The 16,001-nt window shown below is 43.2% G+C and overlaps 1 protein-coding gene across 1 annotated transcript in view; it reads right to left on the reverse strand.

The window, feature by feature from the left end:
- LOC132407436 (reversion-inducing cysteine-rich protein with Kazal motifs-like) overlaps positions 1-16,001 on the reverse strand; it is a 135,804-nt gene that overhangs the window by 25,155 nt on the left and 94,648 nt on the right. Inside the window, exons 7-8 of the mRNA XM_059993974.1 lie at positions 3,795-3,880; positions 1,514-1,558 (exon numbers count right to left, since the gene is read on the reverse strand). Coding sequence (XP_059849957.1) covers positions 1,514-1,558; positions 3,795-3,880 — 131 coding nt within the window. The remainder of the gene's footprint in view (positions 1-1,513; positions 1,559-3,794; positions 3,881-16,001) is intronic.

A 16,001-nucleotide genomic window follows, 5' to 3' on the forward strand; every position in this document is an offset into this window, starting at 1 on the left:
AAAAGCAACCTGTACCGCTGGATTTTTTTTGCATCTTCATATTATGCCATCTCACATATACAGCCATACCTATGTGTTGAATGGCCAAATTAATGACTCCCCTACATATCAATGAGCTCCCATAATATTATGTAAAGGGGGTTTCTTCTTTTTTTCTTTGTTACTGTTGGGAAAGGGTTTCTTCTTTTTGTTAACTAGCAGGAATGCTAATTTACTGATAACGAGAATGGTATTCCTTTGTAAACCAAATGGGGATTAATGTTCTTTCTTCTGAGTCTGTAAGCTTTTGTTGACGGGTTTTGGGTAGATCGGCGCGAGGGGGTCGAGAGAGAGGATGCAATGCTGTAAGTTGGGCGAGGATCGGACCCCAAGCGGGGGTCCGAGGCCGGGAGGTTCTCCAAGGAGGGGGGATGAAGCTAGATGTGCTTGGTTAACCACTCGGAGGGTCCTGAGCTGTGAGTCGAGGAGTTCGGAGGGTCCTGAGCTGCGAGTCGAGGAGTTCGGAGGGGATCGAATGGTGGCCAGAAGACTTCAGAAATTGAGCTCCAACGGTTGTGCACGAAGTGGTTTGGACTTTGATAAGTTTGGCGCCTTTTCTTTATTTTTTTCTCTTCATATATACTGTATCATTATTAATCACTTAGTTATAGTAACCTTTATAAATTGTACTCATTTAATTGCATATGGTGTAGTGTCTGTTTTTGGGCGAGGCGGGGACGTCACACAGCATCCACACCAGCTGATCGGGGCCGAAGGCTGCTCCCCCTAGACGAGAACGAGCTGAGCGAGCCTGAGGTGACCCAGGGGGTTACAATTATATTCAAACATCTGATGTACATATACAATTCTAATAATGGCAGAGCTCGTTTAATTGTTTTTCCTTATAAGATCATAAGATATAGGAGCACACCCTGCATCGCACCCCACCCCTGGCACTCCTCTGCCATCTGCCCCACAACCCTTCCACAGTGCTCCACCACACCATTCCCAGCATCTTTTGCACCTGCCAGATTTACAGCCTTGCTCTTTATCCACAGGCAAATACAGTATTGTACAAAAGTCTTAGGCATCCTGGCTCTATATACCTGCCAAAGACTTTTGCACAGTACTGTACTGAGTCAATCCTTGAACCATAATAGAATCAGTGAAGGATTGCACCCAACAGGATGGGCAAGCAACAAAATGTGTAAATACAGGAGAGAAAAAAGGACTTTTGCAGAGTACATACTGTACATACACAGTATATTGCAATTTGTGGATAAAAATGAATAACATACACAGGGCCTGGATTGAGAAGGCAACAGTTTTGTGATGGGGAGGGAATCATAGCAACTGGCAGAGTGAAGTTTCCTTGAGGACCTGGAAAGAGTAGTCCATTTCCTTCTGGTTCACAAGCTGTGCAAACACCACCTGCTTTCTTTAGCCACAGTCTCTTTTATTCCCCCTTTTACAGTGAGAAATTGCTTAATTTCAATATTGTGCTACAAATTTATTAATATTTGGCTACACTGACCTCAAATTCCTTTCGACAGTCCTTAAGATCATTCTTTGAAGAAGCCTAAAAGAAACAAATTAACACATACGTAATAAAAACAGTAACAGAAATGATAATACTTCCATGAACATATTGGCTGTTGTGATTATTTTTGACAGAAGTGATAATAGTTCAAAAAGTACTTCACCAACCAAAAAACATTTGGATGGTTCTTGTATCATAGAAGTCATAAATCAAATATAAATCTTTCTTTATTCAATACACAATTGATTCACTTGTTTGTTGCTATGGATCTCGATATTATGCAGGTATCTCTAAGTTCACTGTATACAACACATCTAAATTGTTTGATTTTGCTGTTCCATGAACATGGTTTTAAAGCTTATGCAAGGAATAACTCTCACAGTTTGATATTTGCAACACATTTTGCTAGTAAGAGAAGTTAAACCTCAGCAATATTCAAAGTTCAAAGTAAATTTATTATCAAAGTGTAGCGAATGTAGCTCACCAATGTAGCAATATACTACATACAGAGCTAGAAATAACGACACGCAGTCGGTAAGTCGTTTCGAGACTAGTTTATTCAAACTTCGCGGCAATGGCACTTAAATCCCTAGCACCCGCCCTCTACGGGTGGAAATGACATCAGAGGTGCATTACCAAAGTCTCCCCCTGCGCGCTGGCTATTTGTGAGCCGGTTTGCCTGTGCAGAAAGTGGGTCGCCACAAAAGCATACATGTCACTATACACAATCCTGCAATTCATTTTCTTGTGAGTAATCACAGTAAATCCATAATAAAAATTCAAATATTCAGAACAGGTTTTGATTATTTTATTTCTCTCCAAAGTTTCCACTTTGTACTTGAATAGTTGATCAGAGATGAATTTTAAGGAATGTTTTCAAGTGACACCACTGGCTCATCATTAGGGAGGGCCTGTGGCACGTCGAGTTATTGAGTGAATAATTAGTTCTTATTGTACTGCCTTTATTGCAGACTATGCTATTGTTTGCCTGGTAGGGTGGAGAATGCATAAGCTTTTGGGGGAAGTGGGGAGTGGGGAGGGTTGATGTTTTGCTGCTTCTTGAGTGAGGGTGGGGGCTTTGGGATTCTAATTTTTTTTACTGTCACTCATTCATTGGGGCATTGTTCTGTTTTTGTGGATATCTGCAAAGAACAAAAATTTCAGGTTGTATATTGCGTACATTCTCTGATATCAAATGGAACTATTGAGCTATTGAAGGAGGTGTAGGTAGAAACAAATAAGGTTAGGGAATGAATTACAAAGAACTGAGACCAAAGACCATAAAATATAGTGGCGATCTTAAGGCTTTAGCTCTTTGAGGATTCAGCAAAGGAAGGCTTCGGTCAGAGAAAGCAAAGGGAGAAAAAGCTCCAGTTTCCTCTTCTCTTCTTTATATCTACTCAGCCAGGTCAGAGGATAGTGCAATGTTCCTGTTGCAGGATGTGAGAAGGCAGGGAGACTTCCAGTCTTAAGCATGTAAGGAGTTTACGCGCTCCCTGCATGAGCATGTGGGTTTCCTCTGGGTGCTCCAGTTTCCTCCCACATTCCAGACACATACTGGTTAGGGTTAGTAAGTTGTGGCCATTCTACGTTGGCATCTGAAGCATAACGACACTTGCAAGCTGCCCCCAGCGCATCCTCGGACTGCGCTGGTCGCTGATGCAAAACACCATATTTCACTTTATGTTCTGATGTGCATATGACAAATAAAACTAATCTTTAGATTTTTTAAACTTTAAAAATTATTACAATCCCCATTTAGCTCATGATGTCTAAGCCTGACTTTTGTAGAGCAGTGGTGTCAGTTCCATTCTCTACATCTGCCTACATGTAAACACTAACTGCTGCCAAAAGTAATTAACTATCAACATGAGCATCCTCAGCACATTATAAAATGCTTTTGCTGCTCTTGTAAATAAAAGCAACTTCTTCCATCTTAATAATGAGGGGCGGCATGGTAGTGTGGTGGTTGGCACACCACTTTACAAGCCAGTTGTCCGGGTTCAATTCCCGCTGCTGCCTGTAAGGAGTTTTTAAGTTCTCCCTGTGACTAAGCAGATTTCCTCCAGATGCTTCAGTTTCCTCCCACAGTCCAGTGATGAACTGGTTGGTAGGTTAATTGGTCATCATTAATTGTCCAATGATTAGGCTTGGATTACATTGGGGATTGCTGGGCAGCTTGCCTCAGTAAATAAAAAGAAAGAATAAATTTAAAAAACATTGTATGTTTCAATAAAGTGCCATCTGAAAGCCATACACAGCTGAGGTGCATTACCTGCTTACATGCACGTCGACAGTCCAAGGAAATGGCGAGTTCACAACACCCCAGGCCAACCCAGCCTTCTGACTTTCCTGGTGCTCCTACAAAGTGAATACAGGAGAGATTTGCATCTGATGATGAATTTCGGGACAGAACAAAACTGCAAAGGAATCTAACAAAATAGAGGTTTTCATAAAAAGCGTATAAAAATGGGTTTTAAACATCACAACCTAACAAAAAGAGTCTGCTTTAAAACCATAAGCAATGAATTGTTGCATTTTGACTTCTGAAATGTGAAACTTTAATATGCTCTGGGATTCAGATCTGAGGACTCAATTTGGTTCAGAATGTTGTTGCTCCCTTCAATTGTTTGCAAGATCTGTGGGGTTTTTTTTGGTGTTGGTCTTTTATTTCTAATTCTTTCTTTAATTGTGTTCTTTCGGGTTTCTTGCTTTCTGGCTACCTATGAGCAAACAAATCTCAATGTTGTAACTGTAGGTGACTCAATGTTCTAAATGTTCCCATCAGCCGCTGCAAAAGGAATAACATTATAGAACGCAGTATTCCAAACTAAAACGATGCGCTAATGAGTCAGAGGTCCCCTGGAAAATCGCATTCTCTTTCATAGCCACAGAAAACCCTTGTAGTTATGTGAAGTGGGACATTAGTGTCTAAACTAGAAAACACCATGTTAGAAGCATTATCATTAACTGCATGCATCAGATTCAATTACATCTTTAATCACAAAACAACTTTTTAAAAACACATCCCTATTCCTGCAAACACGGTCTAATTACATTATCCAAGATATTAATGTTAATTGGTTCCTTATGGTCGTCATTGCCAGAGATGGCAGTGGTAATAAGCTCCAACTTCCTACTGCCTTATGTCTTAAATAGCCTCTGATACCAAGTCCAGCTCCTGGCCTTCACGCGTGACTTAGCCCAGCCGAACCATTTCTACCGGCAGGAGAAGGAGCAAAGGCAGGCTACTGGTGCCTTAAAACCAGTCACTTCAGCAGATGGGGTTCATCAGCTGTAGTTGGCAGAAGGAGGAAAACTCTAGTCTTAAAGTTCTGCTGCATTGCGGCTATACCCATTCATGGGGAAAGCTTCTGGAGTAAACCCCGAGGGAAAATTCTGGAGCTGGAGGCCCTGACTGGCAACTCCTGCAACTCTGCTGCTGCCAAACTGTATCCGTCTCTGCTATTACTTCGGGTTCATCAGATGCCCGGAGAAGGGGACATCATTTACTTATGTTGTGAGTTGTGGTTTGTGTTTGTTTGATGTGCATATTATAAATTTAAAAAACTGAAGTGCCGCACAGTTTTCCGGCCATATAAAGATTTCCGGCTTGGACCAATGGTTGGTCTGTGCAGCTGTGAACAAAAATTAGAGGAAACATTGCCCGCTGTGAATACTAAGGAGTGGAAGATCAGGTCAAGATAATCTGCAGTGACAGGCTAGACAGTTTCAGCTTCAGTAGAGTCAGAATGACTTGCAGTAACTGTGCCCAGAGACAGCCTCTCATTAGATGAAAAAAATTTTAAATTTTATTTTTATTTAGAGAAACAGCGCTGTAACAGGTCCTTCCAGCCAAGCTGGAGTCTGTGCTGCCCTCCCAGTGTTCACTCAGCAGAAGACAAGCTGTATTGTGTTCAACTGCAGATTTCCGCAACATTCATTTACGCAGGGACTATATTTTCTGTGTAGCTGCATTGTACCGATATCTTATATGTGCAATATGTGCTTTGTGCTGTGTGTGACTGTTGACTGTGTTTTACACCTTGGCACAAGAGTAACGCAGTTCAGTTTGGTTGTATTCATGGCTATTCATGTGTGGTTGAATGACAATTAAATTAGAACCATGAACTAGGCCATGTCGCCCAATTACGCCTATGTGACCAATTAACCCACAAACCCACACATCTTTGGAATGAGGAAGGAAACCAGAGCACCCGGAGGAAACCCATGCAGTTGGGGGAGAATGTATAAATTCCTTACAGACAGCAGTGGAATTGACCCTGGTGCAGTAATAGTGCTGCAGGAGCACAGAGGAATGAGAAAGAGAATGCACAGAAGAGAAAGGTAATCAATGTCTCACAAATATGGCTGGGAAAAGAAGATAAACAGGTTGCATTATCTTCATTGACTTTAATACATTGGAAAAATGGATGACGGGCAACAGTTTGCCATGATAAACATTGCTCTCTCCATAACTACAGACAATTGTGTTCTCAATTTTCCAGTTTCGATTGAAAGGTGAACTATTGTTCTCTTCATGGATGCTGCCTGCCCTGTTAAGTATTTCTGGCATCATTTTTTAATAACCGAGAGGGATAAAAGCTGGAAAGCAGATTCAGAAGGATGATTCCGGAACTAATAGGGTAGTTTTTCCTCAGGGCTCCTTTTCTCTAAAAATATGAGAAGCCTGCAGGCTGATCTGATGATGTTGCAAAGACCAGAACTTGAAAGCCAAAGTGTATAAGTTAGTCCCAAAATTAATGGGGATACAAGAAAAAAAGTGTTGAAACAGAATGAAACTAAATAGTTACAAATGTAAGAAACAGGAGCACGGAGTAGGCCAACTAGCTGGTTGAGCTTGTTCCACAATTCAATAAGATTATGGATTATCCAGCCATGCAATTCTCTCCACTTACCTGCCTTTTCCGTCAGACCATGAGACATAGGAGTAATTCCCCATAACCCTCTGAACACCCTCCCACCCTCTGAACCCTCCCACCCTCTGAACACCCTCCCACCCTCTGAACCCTCCCACCCTCTGAACCCTCCCACCCCCCCCCCCCCAAACAATGGAAAGATCTAACCATCTTAAATGTAATTAATATGGTAGCCACTACTGCCTTCCAAGGCAGAGAATTACAAATTCAGTACTGGTTCGGAAAAGCAATACCTCCTCATCGCCATCTAGAATCTACTCTCCCTGAATCATATAATGAATCAAAGAGGCAAACAATATGGAAGGTTTTAAAAGGAAAACCAGAGGATTCTGACAATGTGAAGACAGGAGGCTCAATGCAGCTTGAACTGCATTTACTGAATGATCTGTTTATGTACTGCAGATTCAACTGCTCAGATTTCACAGGGAAATACTAGCAATTTCAAGTGGAAGTCCTGAATTCACTTAACACTTTGCACATCGACACAGAGCCAGAATCTCAGTGTCAAAAGCCAATTTGACGGGCAAAATGAATCTCAACTTTATGTTTCTCCATTCATATAAATGAAAAGGAATGGCTTTGAGAGACAGTAATGGCAAGCTCTGATTAAACTATGCTTTTCAAATCAATTAATTTTTAAGTGTTATTGTGGCTAAACACTTAATTTTAAAAAAGACTTTATATCAAACACACAAGGAAATCTGCAGATGCTGGAAATTCAAGCAACACACACAAAATGCTGGTAGAACACAGCAGGCCAAGCAGCATTTATAGGGAGAAGCACTGTCCACGTTTCAGGCCGAAACCCTTCGTCAGGACTAACCGAAAAGAAAGATAGTAAGAGATTTGAAAGTAGGAGGGAAAGGGGAAATGCAAAATGATAGAAGAGTGGAGGGGGTGGGGTGAAGCTGAGAGCTGGAAAGGTGATTGGCAAAAGTGATACAGAGCTGGAGAAGGGAAAGGATCTTGGGACAGGAGGCCTCAGGTGAAAGAAAGGGGGGAGGGGAGCACCAGATGGAGATGGAGAACAGGCAGAGTGATGGGCAGAAAGAGAGAGAAAAAAAACTACATATATCAGGGATGGGGTAAGAAGGGGAGGAGGGACATTAATGGAAGTTAGAGAGGTCAATGTTCATGTCATCAGGTTGGAGGTTACCCAGACGGTATATAAAGGTGTTGTTCTTCCAACCTGAGTGTGGCTTCATCTTGACAGTAGAGGCCATGGATAGACATAATATGATAGAATTCACCATAAAATTTGAGAGGGCAAAGCTAAACTCAAACTCAAATTACAGAGGAGTAAAGGGAAGGCCAGGGCACCTTCAGAACCCAACCTCGTGCAACAGAGCTCGATGGATACGATTATATATTCCCAATTCAGCCGAGAATGACAACTGCTTCCATGGTCTATACAGTTGCTACTGAATGACCTGTCACTGCTTAAAACTGACGGAAACAATGCTGATTCTGGCCATATTTCTCACCAGATTCCACTTAGAAAACTTGGCTGCAGGTCAGGGATACAAGTGCATTTAAGGAAATGGAGTTTCAGACTCCAAATACTGACTACCTTACTGTAAAATGTACAGTCTCTAGTAAATATAATCTAAGATCTCAGCACTGAGGTGTTGTATCAGAGGAACATTAGGGCCATGCATGTCCTTTGTTTGACAGAAAACTGGTTAACTCCTTCCATAGTGGGCGCAGCAATTCAGATTGACAGGTTCACTATACACCTTCAGGATAGGACTGTCAAGTTCTTCAAAAGCAGACGTGGAGGTGTATGCCGAATTCAGTTCTGGTCACTGAATTATAGGAAAGATATCAATAAATTAGAGAGAGTGCAGAGACGATTTACTAGGATGTTACCTGGGTTTCAGCACTTAAGTTACAGAGAAAGGTTGAACAAGTTAGGTCTCTATTCATTGGAGCGTAGAAGGTTGAGGGGGGATTTGATCAAGGTATTTAAAATTTTGAGAGGGATAGGTAGAGTTGATGTGAATAGTGTTTCCATTGAGAGTAGGGGAGATTCAAACGAGAGGACATGATTTGAGAGTTAGGGGGCAAAAGCTTAAGGGAAACACGAGGGGGTATTTCTTTACTCAGAGAGTGATAGCTGTGTGGAATGAGCTTCCTGTAGAAGTAGTAGAGGCCAGTTCAGTTGTGTCATTTAAGGTAAAATTGGATAGGTATATGGACTGGAAAGGAGTGGAGGGTTATGGGCTGAGTGCAGGTAGGTGGGACTAGGTGAGATTAAGAGTTCGGCACGGACTAGGAGGGCCGAGATCACCTGTTTCCGTGCTGTGATTGTTATATGGTTATATCAGAATGGGAACGGAACGTGAAATTAAAATTTATGGCCACTGGAAGATCCTGCTTTCTCTGGCGGACAGAGCGTAGGTGTTCAGCGAAACGGTCTCCCAGTCTGCATCGGGTTTCACCAATATATAAAAGGCTACACCGGGAGCACCGGACGCAGTATACCACACCAGCCGACTCACGGTGAAGTGTCGCCTCACCTGGAAGGACTGTCTGGGGCCCTGAATGGTGGTGAGGGAGGAAGTGTAAGGGCAGGTGTAGCACTTGTTCCGTTTACCAGGAGTGCCAGGAGGGAGATCGGTGGGATGGGATGGGGGTGGGGGGGGATGAATGGACAAGGGAGTTGTGTAGGGAACGATCCCTGCAGAAAGCAGAAAGGGGTGGGAGGGAAAGATGTGCTTGGTGGTGGGATCCCGTTGGAGGTGGCAGAAGTTATGGAGGATTATACATTGGACCCGGAGGCTGGTGGGGTGGTAGGTGAAGACAAGGGGAACCCTATCCTGAGTGGGGTAGCGGGCAGATGGGGTGAGGGCAGATGTGCGAGAAATGGGAGAGATGCGTTTGAGAGCAGAGTTGATAGTGGAAGAAGGGAAGCCCCTTTGTTTAAAAAGGGAAGACATCTCCTTCGTCCTGGAATGAAAAGCCTCATCCTGAGAGACTTTATATCAATTTGTTTTAGGTGAATACATGGATCGCTCTGCAAGGGGTGGTTCTAGAGGCAGATACATGAAAGACATTTAAGAGATTCTTAGATAGGCACATGGATAATAGAAAAATGGAGGGCTCTGTAGGAGGGAACAGTTAGATTGATCTTAAGAGTCGGTTTAAAGGTCATTATAACTTGCGGGCAGAAAGGCCTGCACTGTGCTGTCCATTCTATGTCATTACAACAAAACAATTAAATGTATTTAAATACTGTACATCAGAAATGTGCGAGGGGCTTGAAAAGTTAAGTCAGAGCACTTGGCTTAGATGGTTATCTTAAGTTTATTTTTTCAAGCTAGGGTTGGAGGCAGGGGACTAATGGCTACCTGACCAATTTTCTGGACCAGACCATAAGACAAGACGACATAGGAGGAAAATTAGCCAAGTCCCTTTGCATCTCAGATTTTTGAATTTTCTCCATTTAGAAAATAATCCACACCTTTACTTCATCTAACCAAGTGCATGATGATACACTTGACCAACCACCTTCGTCCTTAGTAATAGTTGTCATGTACCCCGTGACCGGGTTAACAAACCAGCAGAAGTGTGGAAATAGGAACCAAAACCAGGCTCTTTCAAACCTTGGGGTAAATGGATAGTCTTACAATGGTGAAGAGTTCCATTCAGTTCAGGTCAAGGTAGTTACTCGAGTAACATTGGAGACAGGGGAAGGGGGGAGGGGGAGGGGGGAGAGGTGATGCCGTCGATCTTCCCGTTGTCTTCCGAAGTCCTGTTGTGGCCACCAACTACGACATAATCGACATAATACATACAACTGTTCTTCAGTTGTGGAACTATCACCCAGGCAAGGGAGGGCACACAACTAGTTTCCCACTGGTCACACCTTCTCACACTGTCAGCCACTGATCGATTTCCCTGAATCGACCCTCCAAAACCCCACCTTCCTGTGGGTGCACAAAGCTCGTTCAGTGTCCCATGGTGTGTCTGTCTGTGTCCCAGTGGACCTGCTTTTTATCTCCACATGCTGGACACCAGCTGTCCATCAATCGGCTCCACCCTGCTCGTTCTGCAGGAATCTTAACAAGCAGGCAAAGTGTCCTTGGAGAAAGGTAAACAATCAGCAGAGGAACCATAACATTAAATCTTGTCTCTCTCTCTCTCTCTCTCTCAATAATAGCAGCACAGTTCATAGGGCCTATTCTGGACCCCATTTCAAGCTCGGGTTGCCCATCACATAGTAGGCACACTATATTCCACCTGCCACTTCTTCCAATCTGTCCAAGTCCTTCTACAGACTCCATTTCCTCAACACTGCCTGGCCCTCCATATCATCCACAAACTTGGTCACAAAACCTTTAATTCCATCATCCAAATGATTGACATATAATGTGAAAACATGCAATCCCAACGCAGAGCCCTGTGAAACACCACTAGTCACCAGCAGACAACCAGAAAAGGCTCCTTTTATTCCCATTATTTGCCTCTTGCCAGACAGCCAATCTTCTATCCATGCTTGTATTTTTCCTGTAATACCATCAGCTCTTATCTTGTTAAGGGGACTCATGTGCAGCACCTTGCTTAAGGCCTTCTGAAATCCAAGTAAACAACGTCCACTGATTTTCCATTGTCTATCCTGACTGTATTTCCACAAAGAACTCCAACAGATTTGTCAGGCAAGATTTCCTCAGAACGAAGCGATTCTGACTTTGGCCACATTCCTTGCTGATTGAGCATTGAAGAAGTTTGAAACTTCAAGGTGAATGCGGAGAGACGGGGTCCCCAGGAGAAGCCACATCAGGCTGGAGGTCACTCCTGGCGGGAAGCCGCGTCAAGCCAAAAGTCAGGAGGCCAACTTCCTGGCGGATGAAGGCCCCTCGGATGGAGTTAAAGTTGTTGCTCTCCTGGATACTACAGCGGATGTTTTCGAAATTCCAAGACATATGAGGTTATCTGTGTGGACTATAGTTTATATTGGCCTCTGTCAGTTTTTCTGTTTTCTTTTTCTATCAGCGTGTGGGCAATATGTTACTTCTTTTGGGTGAGGGAGAGTTTAGGTGTTTGATGTTATTGTTGCTGTTTTTTGGCGTGGGAGGAGCTCGGGGATTAGGGGCCTTGTCTGGGTGGGCATTCTGTTAGTTTCTGTGTGAGGGAGAGGATGGGGGATGAGAGGCTTGATGTTTTAGCTGCCGTGTCCAGGTGGGCGATCTGTTAGTTTTTGTGCGAGGGAGAGTTTGGGGTTTAGGGGTATAACGTTTTAGCTGCCGTGTCCAGGTGGGCGATCTGTTAGTTTTTGTGCGAGGGAGAGTTTGGGGTTTAGGGGTATAACGTTTTAGCTGCCACATCTGGGTGGGCGATCTGCTAGTTTTTGCACAAGGGAAGGGTGGGGGGCTTGGGGTTTGAGGATTCTGTTTCTTTTTCATGCGGGAATAGGGCCTCAACAACTTCTATGGTTTTTCTGTGTTTCATGGCCTTCTGGAGAAGATGAATCTCAGTGTTATATTCTGTCTACATACAGTAAAATGAACCTTTGGACTTCTTTTATCATCTGCCTCCAAGTACCCTGAAACCTTATCCTAATAATGGACCCCAACATTTTCCCAACCACTGAAGTCAAAATAACTGGTGTATAACTTGCTTTCTTCTGCTTCCCCCCTTCTTAAAGAATGAAGCGATATTTGAAGTTTTCCAGTCCTCAGGAACATTCCAGAATCTAGCGATTATTGAAAGATCATTACTGATGCCTCCTCAATTTCTTCAGCTATCTCTTTCAAAACTCTGAGGTGTAGTCTATCTGGTTCAGATGACTTATCTACCTTCATACTTATTAGTTTCTCAAGCACCTCCTCCTTAGTAATAACAATGACACTCACTTCCATCTCCTGACACTCTCGCATATCTGGCATTCTGCTAGTCTCTTTCACAGTGAAGAATGATGCAAGATACTTATTTAAGTTTGCCTGCCATTTCTTTGTCCCTCATTACTATTTTCCAGAGGTCCAATATTCACTCTCACCTCTCTTTTTATATATCTGGAAAACTTCTGGCATCTTCTTTTATATTATTGATCAGCTTTCCTTATTATTTCATCATTTTTCTCCTTATGGCTTTTTGTATTTTGACTATTGTAACTACACACAGACCAGTTAGCAAAAAAAAACACATTGTGCATACCCTTCTGATTATGTTGATAGTTTTTCCAATGCAGACCTGTTGAACACAGTCCATCTGGTAGCTGAATAAAGTACGAGTCTGGTGGTTTTGGCACACTTCACTCAAGTGTGGTGATTTTAATGTGGCTGCAGTCTGGCTCTTGTAATTGGCCATCCAGTGACTATTTTTAAAACTTGACGTCTAGTACAAATCTGATACCTTGTGATCCTATCCCATTCTATTTAAAATTTTCAGCAAGTAACGTTTTCATATTTTAGATGACGAAGAGTCCTGATGAAGGGTCTCTGCCGAAACATCGACTGTTCATTCATTCCCACAGATGCTGCCTGACCTCTCACGTTCCTCCAGCACTTTGTGTGCATGCTCTGAATTTCCAGCATCTGCGGAATCTCGTGTTCAACATATTTTAAACACCTGTTTTAATGTTTTGTACAAGATCAAAAACACACTAATGCTTAATGCCAACTTGAATGACAGAGTTCTTGATCATCGTTCTTTGATGTGCATTCTGGTTATCACCCAATCAAGATGCTATCCAATCACTAAAGGAAAATATGGTCTTACTTAGTTCCATATGCAGGTTGAAGTTTAGACATCTTAACACCCTGCTACCCCCAGCACACGTGCACCGTACACTCTGTCTGAATGCCGTGCCGTCGCCTCCACCCCTCACTTCCACAGCACCACCACTCTCAGAATCAGAATCTAGCTTAATATCACAGGCACGTGTTGTGAAATTTGTTGTTTTGTGACAGCAGTATATTGCAATGCAAAATAATAAAACTATAAATTACAGTAGATATACATTAAAAAAAGAAAACGAAATAAGTAGTGCAAAAAGAGAGGGAAAAATTATACCAAGGTAGTGTTCATGGGTTCTATGTCCATCCAGAAATCTGATGGCAGAGGGGAAGAAGCTGTTCCCGAAATGTTGAGAGTGTGTTGTCAGGCTTCTGTACCTCCTCCCTGATGGTGGCAATGAGAAGAGGGCATGTCCTGGGTGATGGGGGTCCTGTATCATTGACTTTGTCTGAAGGCTCCTGTACCCCCTCCCTGATGGTGGCAATGAGAGGAGGGCACGTCCTGGGTGATGGGAGTCTTGTATCATTGACGATGTCTGCAGGTTCCTGTACCTCCTCCCTGATGGTGGCAATGAGAAGAGGGCACGTCCTGGGTGATGGGGGTCCTGTATCATTGACGATGTCTGCAGGCTCCTGTAGCCCCTCCCTGATGGTGGCAATGAGAAGAGGGCATGTCCTGGTTGATGGGGGTCCTGTATCATTGACAATGTCTGCAGGCTCCTGTACCCCCTCCCTGATGGTGGCAATGCTCTCACTTCGACCTCCAAGACACAGATCACAGGGTCACCAGATGCTGCAAGGATTCGCACAAGTATAGTTTTATTCTCCTTTTCAAAGCATGAAGGAAAGGCGTTGTGCTCCTCTGGGAGTGAAGCATGATTCATGATGTTAAGTTTCACTTTACAGGTAGTAATGTCCTGCAACCCCTACTAGGGCTAATGTGCATCGGATTCCATTTCTAACCTCAATCGGAATGGTTTTTATCCCCTTAATATAGTCTTCCGCAAGTCGTATTTGGATTTCTCATATATTACTGGATCACTGATCTCGAATGCCACAGATCCAGCCCTCAGCAGATAATGAATCTCCTGGTTCATCCACAATTTGGTTTGGGCATGTCCAGTATGTTCTCAAAGGCACACACTCATTCACACAGGTCTTGATGAAGTCAGTGACAACTGTGACTTATTCATTTAGACTTGAAGGTGAATCCCTGAACCCAGTCCACCAACTCAAAGTAAACATGTAAGTGCGCCCCTGACCATACCTTATTGGTTCTTACCACTGATTCTGCAGCCTTTAGTTTTTGCTACATGCTGGAAGTAGAAGTAGCGCCAGGAGATCAGACCCTCCAATGGCACGGTAAGCGTTCTTGATCGTCTTAACAGCGGTCAAGTGTGTTGCCTCTTCTGATTCCACAGGTGATATGTTGGTGGTAGTTATTCAGAGACTTCTCCAAGCCGGCCTGGTTGAAATCCCCTACCATGATAGGAAAGGCATCAGGGTGCGCAGTTTCGTGCCTGCTAATTATGTTGTCGGCCCAATATTGGCCTGAGATGGGATGTCCACCACTATCAATGTGACGGCAGAAAACTCCTCAGTAGATAAAATGGACGACATTGGAGCACTAGATTTTCCAGGGTGGGTGAGCAGGACTGAGACAGAACCTCCATGTTTGAGCAGCACAATGAGTGAATCATAAAACATACTCTACCTCCTCCACCTCTAAAAAACTGCACCAACTTGGACGTTCTACCAATGTGCAAAAGACATCAAACTGTACCGATACAAAAAGAGAAAAATAATAATAAATAAAGAAGCAAGAAATATTGAGAACATGAGATGAAGAGTCCTCTAAATTGATTCCTTCAATGATGGAACATTTCAATGATGGGGCAAGTGAAGTTGAGTGAAGATGTCCCCTTTGGTTGAGGGATAACAACTGTTGATGAACCTGATGGTGAGAGTCCTGAGGCTCCTATACCTTCTTCCTAATGACAGCAGCGAAGAGAGAATATGAACTGGGTGGTGGGGATCCATGATGAGGGATGCTGTTTTTCTGTGACAACGCTTCATGTTGATGTTCATTGGTGGGGAGGGCTTTACCTCCGATGGACTAAGCTGTATCCACTACTTTTTGGTGAATTTTCCATTCATGGCCACTGGTACTTCCACCAGTGTGATGCAATCAGTCAAAATATTCTCCACGAATTATCTATAGAAATTTGTCAAAGTTTTAGATGTCCTGTTGAATTTTCTCAAACTCAAGTTGAAGAGTTGGCATGCTTTCTCCGTAATTACAGTTACATGCTGGGCCCAGGCCAAGACCTCCAAAATAGTAACAGTGGACTGGCTCAAAAACCTTCTGTTTCCTCCTCCTGAAGTCGATAATAAGACCCTTGGTCTTGCTGACATTGAGGAAGAGGTCATTATTATGAAACCAGATTTTCAACCTCCCTCCTATATGCTGATTTGTCACCACCTTTGATACAGCCAATGACAGTGGTGTCATCGGCAAACTTAATCATGCCACTGGAGTCGTGCTTAGCCACACAACAAGTATAAAGTGAGTAGTGCAGGGACTAAGCACACAGCCTTGTGGTGCACCTGCGCTGATGGAGATTGTGGAGGAAATGTTGTGGCAATCTAAACTGACTGGTGTCTGCAAGTGATGAAAATAGGATCCAATTCCACAACGAGGGTCCAGTTGCACAATTGAAGCCAAGGTCTTGCAGCTTATTGATCAGTTTTGAGGAATGATGGCGTTGAATGCTGAGCTGTAGTTGGTTAAAAAAATCTTGCTAA

Source organism: Hypanus sabinus, chromosome 1 (assembly GCF_030144855.1).
Source record: "Hypanus sabinus isolate sHypSab1 chromosome 1, sHypSab1.hap1, whole genome shotgun sequence".
Taxonomy (NCBI): Eukaryota; Metazoa; Chordata; class Chondrichthyes; order Myliobatiformes; family Dasyatidae; genus Hypanus; species Hypanus sabinus.